General features: G+C 35.7%; 1 protein-coding gene across 1 annotated transcript in view; it reads right to left on the reverse strand.

Moving 5' to 3' along the window:
- Window positions 1–19648, reverse strand: part of PSME4 (proteasome activator subunit 4) — an 82211-nt gene that overhangs the window by 52906 nt on the left and 9657 nt on the right. Inside the window, exons 2-8 of the mRNA XM_015813675.1 lie at window positions 17395–17535; window positions 16007–16123; window positions 10870–10914; window positions 9415–9564; window positions 3984–4047; window positions 2973–3047; window positions 1666–1788 (exon numbers count right to left, since the gene is read on the reverse strand). Of these exons, the coding sequence (XP_015669161.1) occupies window positions 1666–1788; window positions 2973–3047; window positions 3984–4047; window positions 9415–9564; window positions 10870–10914; window positions 16007–16123; window positions 17395–17435 (615 nt within the window). The 5' untranslated portion in view covers window positions 17436–17535. The remainder of the gene's footprint in view (window positions 1–1665; window positions 1789–2972; window positions 3048–3983; window positions 4048–9414; window positions 9565–10869; window positions 10915–16006; window positions 16124–17394; window positions 17536–19648) is intronic.

Here is a 19648-nt window from a genome sequence, read left to right on the forward strand (position 1 = left end):
ACATTCCAGAAGCAGGGTAAAAAGTCTTCTGATATCAGTTCCTACAGGAAGACAAATCTTCCTTTTGTAATTTTCGAAGGACAAGCCAGATGAAAAGTTCAGAGAAGCAAAATTTAAGGAGATGTAAATATGAGAGAAGGGTTGAATAATGACATCTTCTCTGATAAGTATGTTTTCTTCTTTTCTTTTTTATTGCTTGGGTGGGCTGTTGGTAGAATAATAGAAAGAATAATAACTTTTATTGTCACTTTGAATGTACACTAATTGGCATACATTAAAATGAAATTTTGTTGCATTCAGCTCTCAAAGGGTCCTGTTCTCACTGCAGAATTTTTTTTTACAATAGATACAATGTATAGATACACCTTTCTTACTGACTGCCTCATTCAGTGACTGTTTAAATTTACAATAAACTTGAAAAAGTAACTTTAAAACCAATGCCAGAATATACAACTTTTGCAGTTTCCCTCAGTCATGTGATTGCCCTCACTTAATTGGGACCATCAACTCTGCCTTAAATAAAGCTTCACTAAGTGGGAAATCACATGACAACAACTGTGCTTTCTGGTTGGAAAGAGACAAGACTACTCAGTTTTACACCTTTTGCTTTTATTTATTTGTAAAATTTATAGGCCGGCCACCTTACCTCAAGGCCTTACCTTGATTGCCCTCCTAACCACTTCTGAGGAATGCTCAAGTCCTGATTATTGTCTTGTACATATCAAAAGCAATGCAATCACGCATGGCAACTAGGCTGTGAGACATGGGTACACTATTTGAATGGCTTAGGAAATTCCTCTATCTCTAATCTCTCCTCTGGCGGGAGGGGGGGGGGAGAAAAAAAAAGCAAGCAACTTTTGTAGGCAATCTTTCCTTTGCCTGATCCTTTCCCACTATAAGTATGATCACATTCCTTTCTATGTGTAGAAGAACAAACAGCTTACTGTCTTGCAATCCCTTTCTCTCCAATCTCTCTGTTTTGTAAGGGTAGTGAGGGAGAAAAAAATACAGGTTGGGGACAAGATAACATGTACTATCTATAAAGGTGATCATGTGACCAAGGGATGCTGTGAAAGTCATAAATGGCCTGTAAAGTTATTTTGACAGTATTATCATAACTTTGAACAATTACTGAACAAATAGTTGATAAGTGAAGACAACCTGTATTTTTTAAATATTATACGTATGCAGATAAGGGGGATAAAGGCTGTGGTCTCCTAATTATCTACAACAGAAAACAACAGCCACATAACTAAGAAGCTGAAATTCAATTATCCAATAATATTTAACCAGCAAGTTGTTAATCAGAATAAACAATTTACTCCATGTACTACTAAAATATAGCCTATATGTGATTAAGGTGCGCTGACCATTTCTTCTAATGTTTTCTTTTGAATACTGAAGGGACATTCAACATTGAAAACTGAAGACATTTCTCCTGGAGGTCTTTACTGTCCTGAGGACATATGCTTCCTATAAAGCAGTTATTGCTATTTTGTGTACAGTAGAAAGACAGTTGCAAATATTGTAATTCAGGCTTTTTAAAAAGAAATTATCCATCTGAGCTCTTGGTTATTTTCATGAATCTGATGCTCATTATTTACATATCTACATAACTATACAGCTTATTCAATATCCTTTGGAAAAAGAAAAAAAAGATACTACCATCATAGCTGTGATCCACATAACTGCATGCCCTATGTCATAAGCATTTGTTAGGAATCGTGGAACCATCATCTGATTGCTTCCCACTGGAAGATTCAAGCTTCGCAGTATTCTGGTAAATATCTGCAGAAAAGGAATTGGGAAATTAAATAACTAAACTGTATCATGAATATTTGAATTTTGTTATAAAATTAACCAGACTATTGAAACGCTCCAAGTTCAAAACCAAATCTCCAAAATAAACAAACCTTGATTAAAGGAGATGGCATTGCTGCTGACACAGAACTAATGGGAAACTCTTCAAATTAAATTTATATGGTAGAAAATTGCAATTTCTGCTTTAGCAATCTATATTGAGATGTCTCTCTGTTAATGCACATTTGCTATTGCACAGTAGCCACTTTCACATCTTGACAATTATTAACCAGCAGGTATGCATGCCAAAAGCATCTGGAAAGTATCTACATAACTTGCTAAAGAAATTCAATTAGCCCACTAGATATTTTCTTTTAAATGAATCAAGTATTCAGTATTGCAAAATCAATTTCTGCTCTGGACACTAAATCTGATGACCCGGCTCTCAACATTACTGGTTAAAGAGAGAAGTTAATCATAGTCCCAATGAATTTTAAAACTGCAACAGTTTTAAAACTGTAATTAAGGCATGATTTAGTTTCAATTCACAGAAATTAAATTACAAAATACGACAGATGCCATGGCTGCTAAAAATTATAAAAATAATAGACCACTGTTTTCCCCATTACTATCACATTCTTGCAACTGGAAACCCCATTAATTTTTCAAAAGTTTTATTCTTTATAGCAAGAAACAGAAATCCCAGAAAATATCATGATGTAGTTTAAAATTTAAGATCCCAGTGTGATAACTTTTGTTTACCATACTTTAAAAGAAATAGATCAGTAGAAATAACACTCTTGCTTATGTTTTTTTTTTTATATATAAACAAAAATCCTTAAAATATAGTTAAGACTTAAACATAGTTAAGAGAAGTTTAATAGATAGGGCAAGACAGAGAATAAAAACAATTCTGCCCTTCTAATAAAAAGTTCAAGATTAATCACAAAAATTTATAAATTACAGCTTTCCAATAACGTTGACAAGATAAATGATTTTAAATGTAATAAATACACTTAGGACAGGGTACACAATTTTTATCTTCTGAACTAAAATAATGAGAGAGATAGAGACAGAGACAGAATGAATTAAAACTGCATGTTTTGTCAACAGAGAAATCACTTGGCAGATCTTCTTATTAATATTTGTAGTATTTTCATATTAAATATTACCTTTGGAATATAGGGATCCCAGTTGATATAACCTATGTTATCAGTCGCCAAACGTGCAAAAATATTGACTAGATGCTAGAAAGAAAAAAGCACAGACCACATTTTCATGATACAACATCAACATTCAGTATAGTATTAAGGTTTATTCCTGTTTTTTTTCTGTAGCTTTCTCAAGAAGTAGGATCACATTTCAGAATATTCATCATGCACCATGGGATCATAAAGTAGCTGAAAAGTTGCAAAGCAGTGACCATAAGAAAATTACTTTAATAGCAACAAAAGTTGCAAGGGGTGTTTGGACAATGAACAGATGCAGAGAAGTAACACTAAAACTTCACAAGTAAACAGTACAGTGAATCAAATAAGTATTTTTCATGTTTTATACAGGCTTATAAAAAGTAAGGTGGGTATCTGAACAACAAGAGATATTCCCATAAAATTGGCAAACTGGTTTCCTTCAGAGAAGAAATGGGACTGAAAAAAAACGATAGTCCCAGAGATATTGAAAAAGGTAGCAGGTAGGAAGTGAGTTAATAATAAGAAAAAAATATATAAGTATAAAGAATGTTTACAAAAGGAATAATTATAATATAAACAGGATTTAGAAGACCTTTTGGTTAATTGGTCCCTAAAGTAGTAGGGAGAGATAATATGGTAAAGACAATGAACATGTGGCTTTCCAGATGTTGCTGAATCCTGACTGAAGCTGTGGGGAGCTACCATTCTGCAACATCAAGAATCACAGATTTCTCACAAAAACTAGAAAATATAGAACCAGAAAGTAATAACAACCTAGGATACAAATAGAGAAACATTATGAGAAAGAAGAAATTCTCTTCCTCCTGTCAACCGGCAGGTGACATGTAGGTGGTTTCTGGCAATGATTACTGTTTCTCTGCAAGAAGGGGTAGTGACCCAATCTTTCAAGGTACTATTATTTCTAATCCAATTATCTACATATCATCTCTGTAGTAAAAGCAAGTGGGAAAATAGGTGGGGCACGTTACTTACCCCTTCCCATTGTGGAAGATTTTGAACTGAAACCCAAAGCCCTAGAAATTCATCAAGCCAGAGCCTGCAAGACAATGAAATCCCACCAACAGAATTTTAATATGTTAAAACAATTTGTTTCCAATATCTAATAATACATACTTAATACATTATAGATTTCAAAACCAATGTGTGTGGGTGTGACATATATCTTATTTCAATACCCTATATTCTATGAAAGTGATTTTATTATGCATAATGAAGCAAAATGCTCAAAATTAGCCACACAGACTAGACTTCCTCCAACTGACAATTTAGTTGTATCATTCCAAACTCTAAATCTTTTGCTGTTTATTTCAACAGAAAAAAAATTACACTTGTATTTAAAACCTCTTTCACTACATAATGGAAGAAAACTCATCCAGTGCTACAAAGTGTGTTGATTCAAAGGTTCTTAATAACTGAAAAGCAGCTAACAATTTCCAAAAGTGGTTAGAACAGGAATTATTCAAACTTAAGTGTCCTTCTAAAGACGATGACTGCAGGTTGAGGGGGGGGGGAAATAGTTATTCCCTTGTCTCTCGCAGTTCTAACGCTATCACAGATCACTGTGTTATGGTGTCCTCATGAGGAGCAATTGTATGGAGTACTTGAGTGATCTCAAGTCCTTTCCTTCTCTGGAGAGGAAATGCAAAGAGACGGTCTACTCGCCAGCTCTTCATTCTGCAACGGTTGTTTGCTGAGTCTTCTCTGGAAGTCCTACAGCACAGGCTTCCAAGGGCATAATTTATATTGGGGTGGGTAGCCTGCAGTCCACAAGTCCATTTTCTGTGATTCCCTTAGACCACACCACCAAAATTTCAACAGTAAATTGCAGATAATCAGTGACTCAGTTTTCCTCAATTTTAATTTTGAAGCAAACGACACATGAGAACTGCAACATGCTAAAATTGTCTTAATTGTTCGAAAAGACAAAAGAAAACTTCAACCTCCATACACACAAACCTACATTAACTTCATATTAAGCATTCTGTGAATACATTCTGTAATTTTATTAATCTTTGTAATGATTAAAACACTTGAGGTTCCTTGACATTTCATTTTTTTCCTAACTGAATTTTAGAAGTTGGTTAGGAAAAAACTGGCATTTATATGTTGAATTACTAAACATAAATAAAAGTTTAAAATATGAACCTTATTGAATATTTGCCATGACTTTGCAATACCTACTTAAACTGAAGAAAGGCATTTCCTAAGCCTACAGTCTGGTCATCTTTGTAGGCAGGCATATAAACCTCTAAAGCTGATTTTAAATGATTTTAAATCGCAGGCAGATGGTTATAGATGAAGGTACTGCTTGTGATCCCAGATCATGTAAATGTTAAAACTGCTAGTGTATTTTCACCAGTGCAACTGGTGAAAACCATTATTTCACAGATAACTATGCAAGATCTATTCTACTGAGTTAGAATCACAAAAATAAATGACATAAACAAACAAACAAACTCCTGGCTTAGCTTCTCTGGCCAGCAATGAATCTAAAACTCCAAATTGTATAATAGGTAGTTCAGAGGGAATAAAATACAAGATGAATAGAATAGAATAGAATAGAATAGAATAGACTTTGGAAATCTTCTAGTCCAACCCCCTGCTCAGGCAGGAAACCATTTCAGACAAATCGTTGTCCAATCTCTTCTTAAAAACTTCCAACGTTGGAGCATTCACAACTTCTGGAGGCAAGTTATTCCACTGATTAATTGTTCTAACCGTCAGGAAATTTCTTAGCTCTAGGTTGCTTCTCTCCTTGACTAGTTTCCATCCATTGCTTCTTGTCTTGCCCTCAGGTGCTTTGGAGAATAGCTTGACTCCCTCTTCTTTGTGGCAACCTCTGAGATATTGGAACACTGCTATCATGTCCCCCCTCGTCCTTCTCTTCATTAAACTAGACATACCCAATTCCAGCAGCCTTTCCTTATATGCCTTAGCCTCCAGTCCCCTAATCATCTTTGTTGCTCTTCTCTGCACTTTCTAGAGTCTCAACATCTTTTTTTACATCGTGACGATCAAAACTGGATGCAGTATTACAAGTGTGGCCATACCAAGGCACTATAAAGTGGTATTAACACTTCACGTGATCTTGATTCTATCCCTCTGTTAATGCAGCCTAGACCTGTGTTGGCTTTTTTAGCAGCTGCAGCACACTACTAGCTCATATCCAAGTGATTGTCCAATGGGACTCCAAGATCCATGTCACAGTTACTATGATTGAGTGAGGTACCACCTATACTGTACCTGTGCATTTGGTTTTTCTTGCCTAAATGTAGAACCTTACTTTTTTCACCGTTGAATTTCATTGTTAGGTAGCACCCAACTTTCAAGTCTGTCAAGATCCTTCTGTATCTTAAACCTATCTTCTGGAGTGTTGGCTATTCCTGCCAGCTTGGTGTCATCTGCAAATTTGATGAGTTCCCCACCTATCCCCTCATTCAAATTATTGATGAAGATGTTGAAGAGTATTGGGCCTAAAACAGAGCCTTGGGGTACCCCACTGCATACTTCCCTCCATGTTGATGTAGTTCTACTGAGGACTACACGTTGAGTGTGGTTGGTCAGCCAGTTATGAATCCATCTGGTGGTGATGCTATCTAACCCACATTTTTCTATCTTATTTAGTAGTAGGTTGTGGTCTACTTCATCAAATGCCTTACAGAAGTCCAAGTAAATGATATCCACAGCATTTCTCTGGTCCACTAATTTTGTCACCTTGTCAAAGAATGCAATAAGATTTGTCTGGCATGATCTGTTTTTGACAAACCCATGTTGACTTTTGGTTGTGACTTTATTTGCCTCTAGGTGTTCGCTGATTCATTGCTTATCTTCTCCAGAATCTTCCCGGGTATTGAAGTCAGGTGATAGGTCTGTAGTTTCCTGGATCTATTTTTTTCCAGTCCTCTGGTAGTTGCCCAGTGCCTCAGGATCTTTGAAAGATATAGTTCAGTGGTTCTGAGAACATGTCTGCCAGTTTCTTCAGAACCTTGGGGTGTAATCCATCTGATGATCTGAATAGTTATAAACTTCCATGCATTAAAATTCAGCTGAAAAATGATACCATTTTTTGTTTAATTTAGAGGAAAGCTTCATTTGTTACTACAAAACTACCTCCAGACATTGATTTGACAAGCGAACAGCATCCTTGGATAAGATAAAGGCAGAATTGGTCAAATAGGTAGGAGTTTTGCTTGTGAGAGACCAGTCATAGCTTCGGAGAGCAGCCTTGCCTTAGAATAGACATGTCAAACACAAGGCCCGTAAGCCGGATCCAGCTCGCAATTGGCCAAAATTTGGCCTGCGAAGATGCTCCATAGATGGCGAGGGACTGGCCCCTGCCCCTATAGCCCCAGCCCCGCCCCGCCAGGTGGCTAAGGTGCACACACAGGAGGCAGTGAGCACGTGGGGGGCGATGGTGTCCGATAGCAGGGGCTACATAGCCTGCTGTGAATACCAGGTCAGTCCTCCAGCAGCAGCACTGTGGCAGCACCAGCAGCATGCGGAGTCCAGGGAGGCATGTGTTGTAGACCAGCGGACATGCCTACTCTGTCCCATCTCTTTTTGGTTGGAGAGCAAGTCACCACTGTTCATATCCTCATCCCCCTCACGGGTCTTGCCCTTGGCCCTCAGGGGGAGAGCATTCCCCTCATCCACCTTGGTACCCACCGCAGCCACGGCCGCCAGCCACTCGCACAGATCCATTAGGCTGCCTCCAAGAATTGCAGCCCACCCAGCACGAAGGAAGTAAAGTGGTTAGCTAGGAAGCCCCAAGTAGAGGTGGTACAGCACGCCCAGGGCCAGCAGGCAAAAGCCCACCCCTAGCGGGGAAAGCCGGATCCCCCATTGGTGCCATGGCCGCCCAGTCCAAGCCAGGATTGCATGCCTCTCCCCATCTCTGCTGGGCCTGAGAGAGCACAGCACCGATGGGGATCAAGCTTTCCCTGCTCAGGATGGCCTTTTGCTTGCTGGGTGTGCTATACCACCTCTACTGGAGCTTCATAGTTGGCTGCTTTGCCTCTTTTGTGCTGGGTGGGCCTGCAGCTCTGGGCAGCGGTGGCAGCCTAATGGACCTGTACAAGCTGAAGTAGTGGCTGCAAAACATCGATTTCTACAAGCTACTCATAAAAATCAGGTGTTCAAGCACCTTTGAGGAATATTTCTTCCAGAGACAATTTTGGAAGTCTGGATCTCACACCCAGCTACCTTTTCAACCATGATACTCCCACAATTTGCAGAGCAGAGAAAAATGTGGGAGTTAGTTTGCCTTGCCTCATCAGACTCAGCCCAAACTTTTCTTGGGTACTTGTCATACAGTCCAGTCCAGTCTCTGTAAGCAAACTTTACTAACAAAAATAATGTCATGGGGATTTTTGGAAATTCTCAGTATTTGGTGAAGAATATAGTGCCATAACTTTGGAACTTTTTTCCATTTATTTAGAAAACACATCAAAGTAAGCAAGCTACTGTTGATTTCACCATATTGTTTAGCTAAGATTATTTATTAGTAAACAAGGCATGATAATTTCTGTTCCAACTCTTTCTCAAGACATTCACAACTTGATATTAACAGGGCATTGCAACATAATTTGTCTGTACTCAAGATTGCAGCCTAAATTTCCTCCAACTGCTTTTTCGAGTTATGTTAACCTAACCAGTACATCTACATGGCTATTTCTAACACCTGACCTATATCCTACGTTAAGAACAGGATTTTATTATAGTTGGTACAACAAATTAATAAAGTTTCAGAATTTCTAGCACTAGAATTTTATCAAGAACTGAATTAAGCAACAATATTGATAGAATGATACTGCTATTCACTGAATAACTAATTTTAACTGAAAAACAAACCCACTAGACTACTGATCAAGAGAAACAATTTTTAGGCAAACTGGTAAAATCTTGTCCCTTAAAATTTAGCATTCAAAACGAAAGTATCAAGGTAGTACAATAGTAATCATTACATGTGATAGTAAAGCTCAAGTTCACAAACATCAGGGACACTACACATCCTCTTCACAACCTGTTTTCCTTGTTACCTTCTGGGAGGCGGCTTCGTAGTATCCGTAGCAGAACATCCAGATTCAGCCATAGTTTCATTCCATACAGCATTAACCTTGTGAACTCTCAAGCTTCCTCCTTCTGTTATATATTCAAGATGGACAGTATTTAATATCTATTTGTTATGTATATGTAGGGGGTGGGTCTATACATATGTTGTACATAGTATGTTTAGGTGTGTGTCATGTATGTGTTTCACTTTGAGAGCGGGCAACTAAATTTCATTTTTGATGTGTGCCGTTGTGCCCACAGTAAAAAAATGACAATAAAGGTTATCTTATCTTACCTTTAAATAAAATAGAAAATCATATCAAAATGCTGCAAACTAGTAAGATCAACTTACTTAAAACCTTTGTGATGGCACTCTGGAGGAAGAGTGGTAGGCAGAAAAAGTTCAAAATAAGTGATAGCTTTTTGCATGGTAACATCAAAAGGGCACATTAATGGCCGCCATTCATCTAACATCTCTGCTGTGGCACTTTCTGGGAAATAACTAACAACAACAAGAATTTTTGCATCAATATATATTACTTACTTATACGTAATCCCTATCAATAAATCTGAGATACAATTCATTAAAAAACAATAATAAAACATAATATTCTAAAAAAGTACAAACTAAATATGTTTCTGAGACCAAAGTTCTACTAGCTAGATATTCACAACACTGAAATAAAATTACTGCAGTTGCCAGCTTTGTCTCATATAGTAGGGCATTTATTTCATAATTAGACTTCTATATGTAAGAGAATCCTCTCCTAATAAGTTTTTAAGAAGAGACTGGACAACCATTTATCTGAAATGATATAGGGTTTCCTGCCTGAGCAGGGGTTTGGACTAGAAGACCTCCAAGGTCCCTTCCAACTCTATTATTATTATTATTATTATTATTATTATTATTATTATTATTATTATTATTATTATTATTATTAAGAATATTTGTAGCTCAGAGTTGAAATGAGTGGTCCTTGGTGCTCTCTGAGCCTGGTTGTTTTCTTGCAGACATTTCACTGATAATGTTATCTAGCTTGGGTAATAAAACATCTTCAAGAAAACAACTAAGCTCAGAGAGAACCAAGGTCCCCCATTTCAATCCTGAGCTACAAATATTCTCTTTTATAGATCTGTTACAATTAAATGAGTAAAAAATATGTCCCCTTCCTTGTTCTCTGAGCAGTTTTCTGAAATAGAATCTAAAGCATTGTATAGCTTGGAACTCTTAATTTCTTAATAGAAACTTTCTCATTGTCTTTTGCATAATCCTTTGAAATAACTTTGTGATCCATCTATAGTATTTCATGGCAATTGTCAGGAATCAGAATTTCTCCAGTTCAAATAAAAACACTGAAATAAATGAAATGCTATCTTCTATAAGACGATCTAACACAGGCATGATAATTATTTAAGATACGTGCATTGTAACTTCTGCCATTCTGCAAATTTGAAAACACTTTAAAATAATGCAAGAGATATCTTGAAATATAATCATGAAAACATAAGAGTCAAATAGTCACTTTACTTGGTTACATAAAGTAGGGATAATTTACAGTAATGGGAGATTTTCAAACAATTTTAGCTAAACCTTGTTAGCATTCTAAGCAACATATTTATTTGACAGTTTTCTACTCTACCACTGAAAGTACAACTTAATCAGAGGACTCCTGTTACCGACAACAAGGCCCTATGAACACATAGTTTTTTCAATTTCATAAAGAAGACAGCTTCATATGTGCAAGGTAGTCTCAGTATCAAAGAGTTTAAAAAGTACATAAAAAATGAAAATGGTTGAAGTACTTACAGTCGACAATTTTTCACAAGAGTCTTCAAAACACTTTCTACTGAGCTAAAAGAAAACCAAAAAAAGGAAAAATGTAAATAAATTACATTATCCTACTTTATAAGAAGAATATAGTGATATAATTATGCAAAGCCTAAGAGAGTATTGATTCAGTTTCCCATTATCTATGTACATGCAGTTGTTAATTTTACTTAAAGATATAGACTTAGTTATAAGTATTACAGCTGATTTTTAACTTTGTTTCTATTTTCCCTAGAGTACTGCTTGGGCCACATAATGGTTCATGCTTTTCCTTGTATCCCAAATACTCCACTCAGGATGTTTCAGTTTTTAAAAACAAAAAATCACATAATAGTAAATCAGGTTTAAAAATATAATTGAGTAAACTGCATCACACATGCAAACTTACTTGCCAATTATTTTCCCTGTTAATATGTTTTGAGATGCTACATGTTTTTAAAAGCCATATCTTATTATGTACAAAGGAACTATCCCTGGACAATTGTGTCTATTGACAAGAGCATTCAAGGGCGCTCAAGCAGTGGCTTATTTCCAAATGCTCTATAATACGGATTATCTAGTCTTATTTCAAGCTGTTTCTTGGTGCATTTTTGGCACTGCAACCTCTCAAATAGTTCTCTGGACTGGTTACCTACACTGAGATAAATGCTTTACATGATTCTGGTCTCATCTGATGCATATGTTTCAAAAAGTATTGGGGAACTAATCTGGTTTTTTTTCCACAAAATAATTTGGCTACAGAATTCGTCGCTGCTTTATTTGTTTTCTGTGAATTCTAACACCCTAGCAATTAGAAAAATAAGTCTAGAAATTTGGGATTATCAACATCCTTGTAGCAATCAGATTGTTCTTCCTATCTAGTTCAGACATAGCAGCTCAATTATACAGTATGGTGTTGCAATTCACATAAAAGGAATACATTTAAGTAGAGTCTGTTTCTGTCAAGAATATTAAAAAGGTACATGCATTTCAGAGTATCTCCCATCAGATCTTTTGAGGTGTCAGAAACATATATCTTCAAATAAGAATGACTCTGCCATAGGAATTTATGCTTCTGGAAAATTATGGTTCTATTGTAAACCATAAGTTTACCTCTGCAAAGGTGAAATCTTCATCTAAGGTTTTTAAGCAGGAAAGTGGCATATTTTAGATTATTTTTAAAAATCATATACATGCCATTTCTTTTTTATTTTAAAAATATTAGTCCTGAGTGATACCTATGACTTATTAGAGTTAAGTAACAGTACAAAAATAAGCAACATTCTCCTGGCACAATAATAATGATATTAATATTCAAATCTATACTGCACTGCATTCAGGAGAGTGAAACTTCTAGCAATATTAAATTCTGTCCAATATACAAGCCATTTTCATTCAGAATAGCTTGTCTGAAAAAGAAACATAGTTTTGGCTAAAACAGAAAGTCAGTAGTGGTTTTCTGCCTACAAAATAATATCCTATAGCTTAGAAAGATTCTAGGAGTTAAATTACCTAAGAGGCAAAAATGCAGAAGCAAGAAGCTAAACAAAAGCTAACTGTAAAGCCTTTGCTATCCAATCTCTTTTTTTAAAAAAATCATAAATACCCGCTAAATCAAAAGGCAGTTCTGTCTCTGAAGTCACAGAACATTGCTAAAACAAAGTACTTATGTTTAAGCCTGTAGTACCAAATCATAAAATTAAAAAGTCAGAAATCAAGAGAGCAGCTTGATTGTTCTAGCTTTGCCAGATGCCTGCCAAGCCTATTTTTCCAGGAGAGAAGGAAATCCACTCCATTTAGCTTTTCTGCTATATTGGAACTTAATTCATTGTATGTACTAGATAAAGAATATTTATTGAATCATATAAAGAAAAGATAGTGGGAATGGGGTAAATTACTGACCCCCCAACTGTAATGGCAACAAAATATTATTCCTACTATTGAGAAAACTCAGCGTAAAATACATAATTATTGTGAACTATTAAAACCTCATTTTCCCCCATACTTCTTCATAGTGAGTCAAAGATCAACCAGATGATGTTAAGTAATATAGTTCTTCCAAAGATTATACGTGATCAAGTAGTTTTTCTGGCTGTACATTTATCTCTTCAGGAAACAGCAGAATTACATCACTAATTCTTGGATTAAATAGTATTTCTTCAAAAATGACACAATACAGGATCAGCAATCCCAAGGGCCTGTAGATAGTTGTCACTTAACTATCACAATTGGGACCAGCAACTCTTATCACTAAAGAACATGGTCATTGAGACATCATGTGACAAAACCTTACTTTTGCTGCTGCTGTGAAGCACTATGGATTGTAAGTGAGATATCACATGACTTCAGCTTGCAAATTCACTGCTGGATTCCCCATTGACTCTGTTTATTGGAAGCCAGCTATGAAGTGATCTAATTGAGATCAATGACTGCAGACTCTGGAGATGGTCATAAATGCCCACTGTTGCAAAAGATCCAAATTTTGATCATGTTACTATGGTGATGTTGCAACTCTTTTAAGAACTGGTCGTAAAATTATTTTTCAACCCAGTGTAATTTTGAATGGTTGCTAAACAGAGCAGATGTTAAGCAAGAACAACCTGTATATGATAAATACGTCATGTTGCTTTCCTAAAGGAATTGTTAAGTCCCACTATTTTTTCCCAAGTTCACCATTGTACAACTCCAAAAACCTAGTCAATCAAGGGGCTGTGTTCAAGACTCACCTACTTAATCTTCCAAGGAAAGATAGTGCGGGGGAAGGGAGTGTGAGTGGCTAAAAATGCAAGGCACTCCATAATATTACCTGTTGCCAAGCTTCCAAAAATGATTGACTGAAGCATCCAAGTCATGCCCAATACCCCCTGCTGAATAGTGAAGAAGCCACTGATGCCTTGCCAATATTTTCCTGGATACCATTGAATTCTCAAATCCTAGACTCAGGTGATGTCATTGTATCATACAAATTTTAGAAGTAAGAAGATATGACTTGAGTTAGTGGCTGACAAGGTTAAGCAAGCTGAGTGAATACAGTGAGTGAGCACTTGTCTAAACTGTTATTTTTTTTCACAGCAAAGAATCTGTTATATAATGGAAATTAATTTCATTTTAAGACTGGAATCCTAATAATAATAACAATAATATGTACATCCTATTGAAGTTAGTGTGTATTGTTATCACAAAGTGAACTGCAAGTATAAACTAACATTATTTTAAATTCAAATAAGTCTTATCCTACATTTTTAGTCATTCTACCAACCTGTATATTGAATTAAATTCATGCATTTCTACAAATTATGCCTAAAATCAAGTATAATTTATTTTAGGCACCTTAACTATAACTTATTTGTTAACAGGCATTAGCAAGTAGCTATAATTTTCAGTCACTTCACACAAAATATATTTTATTGTAATTAAATTTAAATACAGTGCGACATTCCCATAAATTGTGGTGTAATGTTAACATTGGGTTTTTCAGTTTTATATGCAGGAAGTTACAGGTATGTGACAAATGTTACAATGAACAGGCCATGCACAAAGAAACCACATAGGCCAGAGCTACATAAAAGCAAAATAATTATCCTTACCACCTATGTAAAACATTAAGGACAAATGTTTTAGGTGAAGACAAGCCTGGTCGACATGAACTGAACATAAAGAAAAAAAGGATTTTAAAACAAAATAATGAAAAAAGCAATTGTAGCATTTAAACCAAATAATGTTAAAGCCACAAAAATTATTATTCATATTCCTTTTATTTTAATTCATTCTTCCAAATCCATCCAAAATGAAATATAAATTGTAAGCAATGTTGTCAGAACACCATGCAAGAAAAGGTCGCACTGCACCATTTAATTTCAAAACCAGCCTGCTTGAAAAATGGAAAGGTTGCTTTGGCATTTGTTGCTTTCCCTTTAGTCCCTTTTCAGTTTTTATCTGGGAATCTGTTCTTGAAAGGCAAACTAAACACCAAAAATATTGTTAAGTATTTCTTAATTCAGTTTGCCTGACTGAAGCCAAAATTATTAACTTAGAACATAACTTGGAAGTAAGTACATCTTTTGCCAAATAAGTTAAAAATTCAATTATTAGTGTCACTGTTTAAAAGATTGCAAGCAGCTGCAAAGCTAGAAATGTATTTGTTTCAAGCACTGCCCCTTAGCATTAAATAGCTAAATATTCTAGGAGTAAAATTACTATACTGTATAGGATAAGCTCCTGCCATTCAAAGTTGAGAAAGGAATTTTCCTCATAGAGGTAGATAGAAGCAATGTTATATGTTAGATTAGATAAAACCAACTCAGTAACATCTTTAATGGCATCAGCTATGTAAGGCTTAAAAGTAAAGGACTTTTGTAGCCTTACAATCCATAATGCTGTTACCTAAAAATGCAATAGATTAAAACCTGGTCATCACATATGCACAGCGCATCTAAGATATGCCTTGTCTCTACTAAAACATTAGTTTCCAAAAGTGGATAGACTATAGTTTTATGCGGGGACTCGATCTACTCATATAAGGGCTAAAAGCAGGGAAAGAATATGGCCAAATGCATCCCCATATCTCAAAGTTCTCATTCCTCAAATCTATGACCTATCTACAATGAAAAAAAAGCACAAAGGATTTTTTTTATTTGCTGGGATAGTATTTACATATCCATTTTTCCTAGTACATTAAACTCCAATAAACCTACAAAGTGTTTGCATAGGGCTTATGTACTTTTCTATTAGTGAATAGTCAGTTTTCATTTCACATCTTATAAAAACTGAAATATATTTCCCCCCAAATAAGGCTATCATATCTGGACTATAAAAATCCACAAAGAACTTTTTTTAAGGTTTTGCTGCCATTAATGACTCCTTGGATTTTTGTAACTCAAATCCGAGAGTATTAAATATTTTTTTAATAACGTATTCCTTTAATGAAATATAACCATGTTGCTTATTTGTTAACCACAAAAAATAAAAGAAAAACAGAAGAAAAGTGAACATCTGCTATAAAAGAAAAATGAAATTATTTAAAATATATTTTAGATTCAGATCAGTGAAAGAAAATATATAAATTACAAGTAACAAAATTCAATTAAGAATAGTGTGAGGATATTGTGAAAATAAAACAAAACCTTTAAAAACTTACTTTGGAAACCAATTTAATCCAAGATGTTCTGTCTTAGAATACAATATACGTTCCAGCATTTCATAAAGTGGTCTCCAGGGCAATTCTAAATCATCTCTTGACAAAAGTTCTTTTTTTCTAAGTTAAAAAACACAGATACAAACAGAAATTGAATTTGAATTATTACTCACCTGACAACCTAAAATATTCTAAAACCTCTTTGAGTAACTATTTAAAATTATAGATCCAGGTCTAACTCTTACAATGGTATAAACCAGATTATTTTAATCAGGATTACCTGTTAATCAAATTCTCAAACAAATTAATATCATCTAGATTTATGTATGACTAACGGGGGGGAGAAGAAATGTAATGCTAGAAAACTACAACATTATGCAACTATTCACAGTATTTCTGATTGAGATATCAATATAACATCAAAACTGGCACTCAACATGTTCATTGATATAAATCCTTGCCTAGCAAAACCCTTTTCTACCCTTAAACAAGTGGAAACCAGTATAATTTTGGGCAACAGAAATTACAATGTGGATATATACATCTAAGGATGATAAATTTAATGAAGAGAAGGAAGAGAAGAGACATGATAGCAATATTCCAATATCACAGGGGTTGCCACAAAGAAGAGGGAATCAAGCTATTCTCCAATGAAGGCAAGACAAGAAGCAATGGATGGAAACTAAACAAAGAGAGAAGCAACCTAGAACTAAGAAACTTCCTGATAGTTAGAACAATTAATCAGTGGAACAACCTCCTCCAGAGGTTGTGAATGTTCCAACACTGGAAGTTTTTAAGAAGAGACTGGACAGCCATTTGTCTGAAATGGTATAGGGTTTCCTGCCTGAGCAGGGGGTTGGACTAGATGACCTCCAAGTCCCTTCCAACATTATTATTATTGTTGTTGTTGTTGTTGTTGTTATTATTGATCATCGCACAGTCAGCCAGATGTTCAGACTGGATTTTGCATTTTTGTCTAGCTATCAAGTCCTTACCAAGGATCTGGTATATTATTATTATTATTATTGTTGTTGTTGTTGTTGGTTTTCTTCTTGTTGTTGTTGTTCTTGTTATATGCAAAAATTAGAGGTATATAGTGGTTGATTTTTAATGGATTTTGAAAATGCAAGGCTGTACAGCTATATGACCAAGTCTCTAATCTTTCCTCAAACTTAGGAAAAAAGTAAAAGACACTTCTTTAGTCTGGCTAGGTTTTTGCTACTTCTGATATATAGGGCTTCTATATAAGGCCAGCATGACGTCAGAAACAAAATACCAATCAAAGCTGACAAAATTTGTTGAATCTCTTAGTTTTAACACTAATTATCCATATCTCCAGCTGTGGATCATTATTAAATATAGATAGAAGAATGGGGTAAAGCAAAACTTACTTTAGCAAGTTTATTAAAAGTCGAGCAAAACCTTGCATCATGCTGATCTCCAATTTTGGAATAGTTACTAGTTCATACAACAGCTTAATGAAAAGAACGTGATCTTCTTTACTAAACTTTCTCCCATAAAGCCGGAGATACCTGTAAAAAAGAAATTTTAAAATACTATAGGTAAGGTATTTCATTTTACCAACATCCTCATGTTAGTATATGCAATGCAAAAAAGTAAATATAATCAAAATAAATGATAAAGTACAAAAAACAAATACTAGGTATAATAAAATTATTCACAGTGAATTCAGGTTAAGACAATTTACAAATGTATCTAAATACAGACCTATTATGGTATTCCTTTTGGGGTTATGCAATATGCAAACTACAGAAAAATAAAAGTATACCTATATCTAATTTACATAGTTATTCATTTTATCTATTATGTTATTCATATTCATGTACATTATACTATTCACACAAACCATTCTTACTTCTCCATGCTCATACACCACCCCATATATCACTTTTTCTTTAAACTCTTTTGAGGATTTCATCAATTTCATCTACCATGATTTCTTACATTTGCATCTGTCAACAAACCCTCTAAAATTATGAGTATTCTTTTTGCATTTATTCATAAATATATTAAATAATCAAGGAGAAATCGCATATCCTTCTTTCACTCCTTGCTCAATGGTGAACCATTCACTAAGCAATTCCATTAAATCTCAAGCATGATTTATTTCCATTGTGCACTATTCTTACCATGTTCAGCTTCCAGCCACTGATCTGCATATTCAAGCAAAACATTCCACAATTCAAATTTTCTATTTTATCATCGGCTTTCTTTAAGTCAACAAACATAATAAACTTTCTCACATTCATACACATATCGAAGGTCTATAGAAACTATTTGAACTATATACCCCTGCCTTGTATTTTGTAGATATCAATATAGTGACCAGATGAGCAGTGTATTGAATGAGCTGGTGTGCATGCTTTGAGTTTTGTTGTTAATTTGATTTTTTAATCCCCCTTCATCCACACCAGTGTTGTGGGAACCCTCCAGGGAAGAAGTTTTTTTGGGGATATGGTACTTATCAGCTCCCTGGCCCACTGCAAAGCCCTAAGTACATCCAAAATCTTGATGGTTTCTGGAGTTCATGAAGCAAGGGAGGGGAAGAGAGATTGCTCCTGTGAGGTCGGGCATCTGCAAAGGGTGCAGATATTGTGGAGGCAGCAAGGAGGGCTCCTTGGTGGCAGACCGTGGAAGTCACTAACATCAGTCCAGTGCTATGGACAGATGAATCTCTGGTTGTCTTTCAACTCACTGGTGTCAACTTCTTTCTGCAGGAAGACATTCTAGATGAAGCGCCACAAGTGTTACCTGGAGTTCTGTGAGAGAAAGACTCACATGACTCTGATCTGATATGGGTATGAGCCCATATTAGGGATTACCTTATACCAATAAGGACAGGAAAACATCAATACATCTTTGACCATATTTCCTCCATTGATAGCTATCCAGTGGTTCTGTTTACTGTTCCCTACTGAGTTGGGAAAGGTTCAGATTATTGATGATCCAAGAGGACTGTTCAGGCTATCTGTTGGATAAAATTGTTCAGGTTTGCTTCAACTCAGACTCTGACTGAGCAGGATGAACCGAGGTGGCTGGGACATGGTCTATTGGTATTATCTGGGATGAATCTGAGCTGGTAACTCCTGAGGAAGTAGAGTGGGTTCTCTATGCTGTTAATTTGGCCATATGTGTCTAGATCTGAGCCACTCCTGGGTGACAAAAATGGCTAAGGTGAGGACCCAGAGTTGAGTCCATACTATGGTGTCAGTCTTCTTCCTGCCTTCAAAGAGACAAAGAGTGGCCCCTCCTTGGAGCCAATGGTTTTTGTTAGCTCTTCAAAGTAGTCTAGGCCAGGAAACCAAAACCAAGAATGCTAAAATTACCTTTATTGTAAGGTGACAATAACAGAACCTTGCAAATCTGAAAGCACTTCCCCCCCCACCACCACCACCTTTATGTCCCAGATAACTAGTGAGAGTCAATTCTGAGAGACTTTTTCCATCCCCATTCCTGCATTTCTCCCATCACCCTGAGATACGCCACACTCCTTACCTGCGACTCTGTCCACTTAATAAACTATGAGATCACTTAACTGCAATTGGGAGTACCAGGATTCTTGCTGTTGAGAGAAGCAGTCATATGATGTTTTGCTTAATAGCTGCTTTGTTCAATGACTGAAAT

The sequence above is a fragment of the Protobothrops mucrosquamatus genome, unplaced genomic scaffold (genome assembly GCF_001527695.2).
Source record: "Protobothrops mucrosquamatus isolate PMUCROS unplaced genomic scaffold, P.Mucros_1.0 scaffold181, whole genome shotgun sequence".
NCBI lineage: Eukaryota > Metazoa > Chordata > Lepidosauria > Squamata > Viperidae > Protobothrops > Protobothrops mucrosquamatus.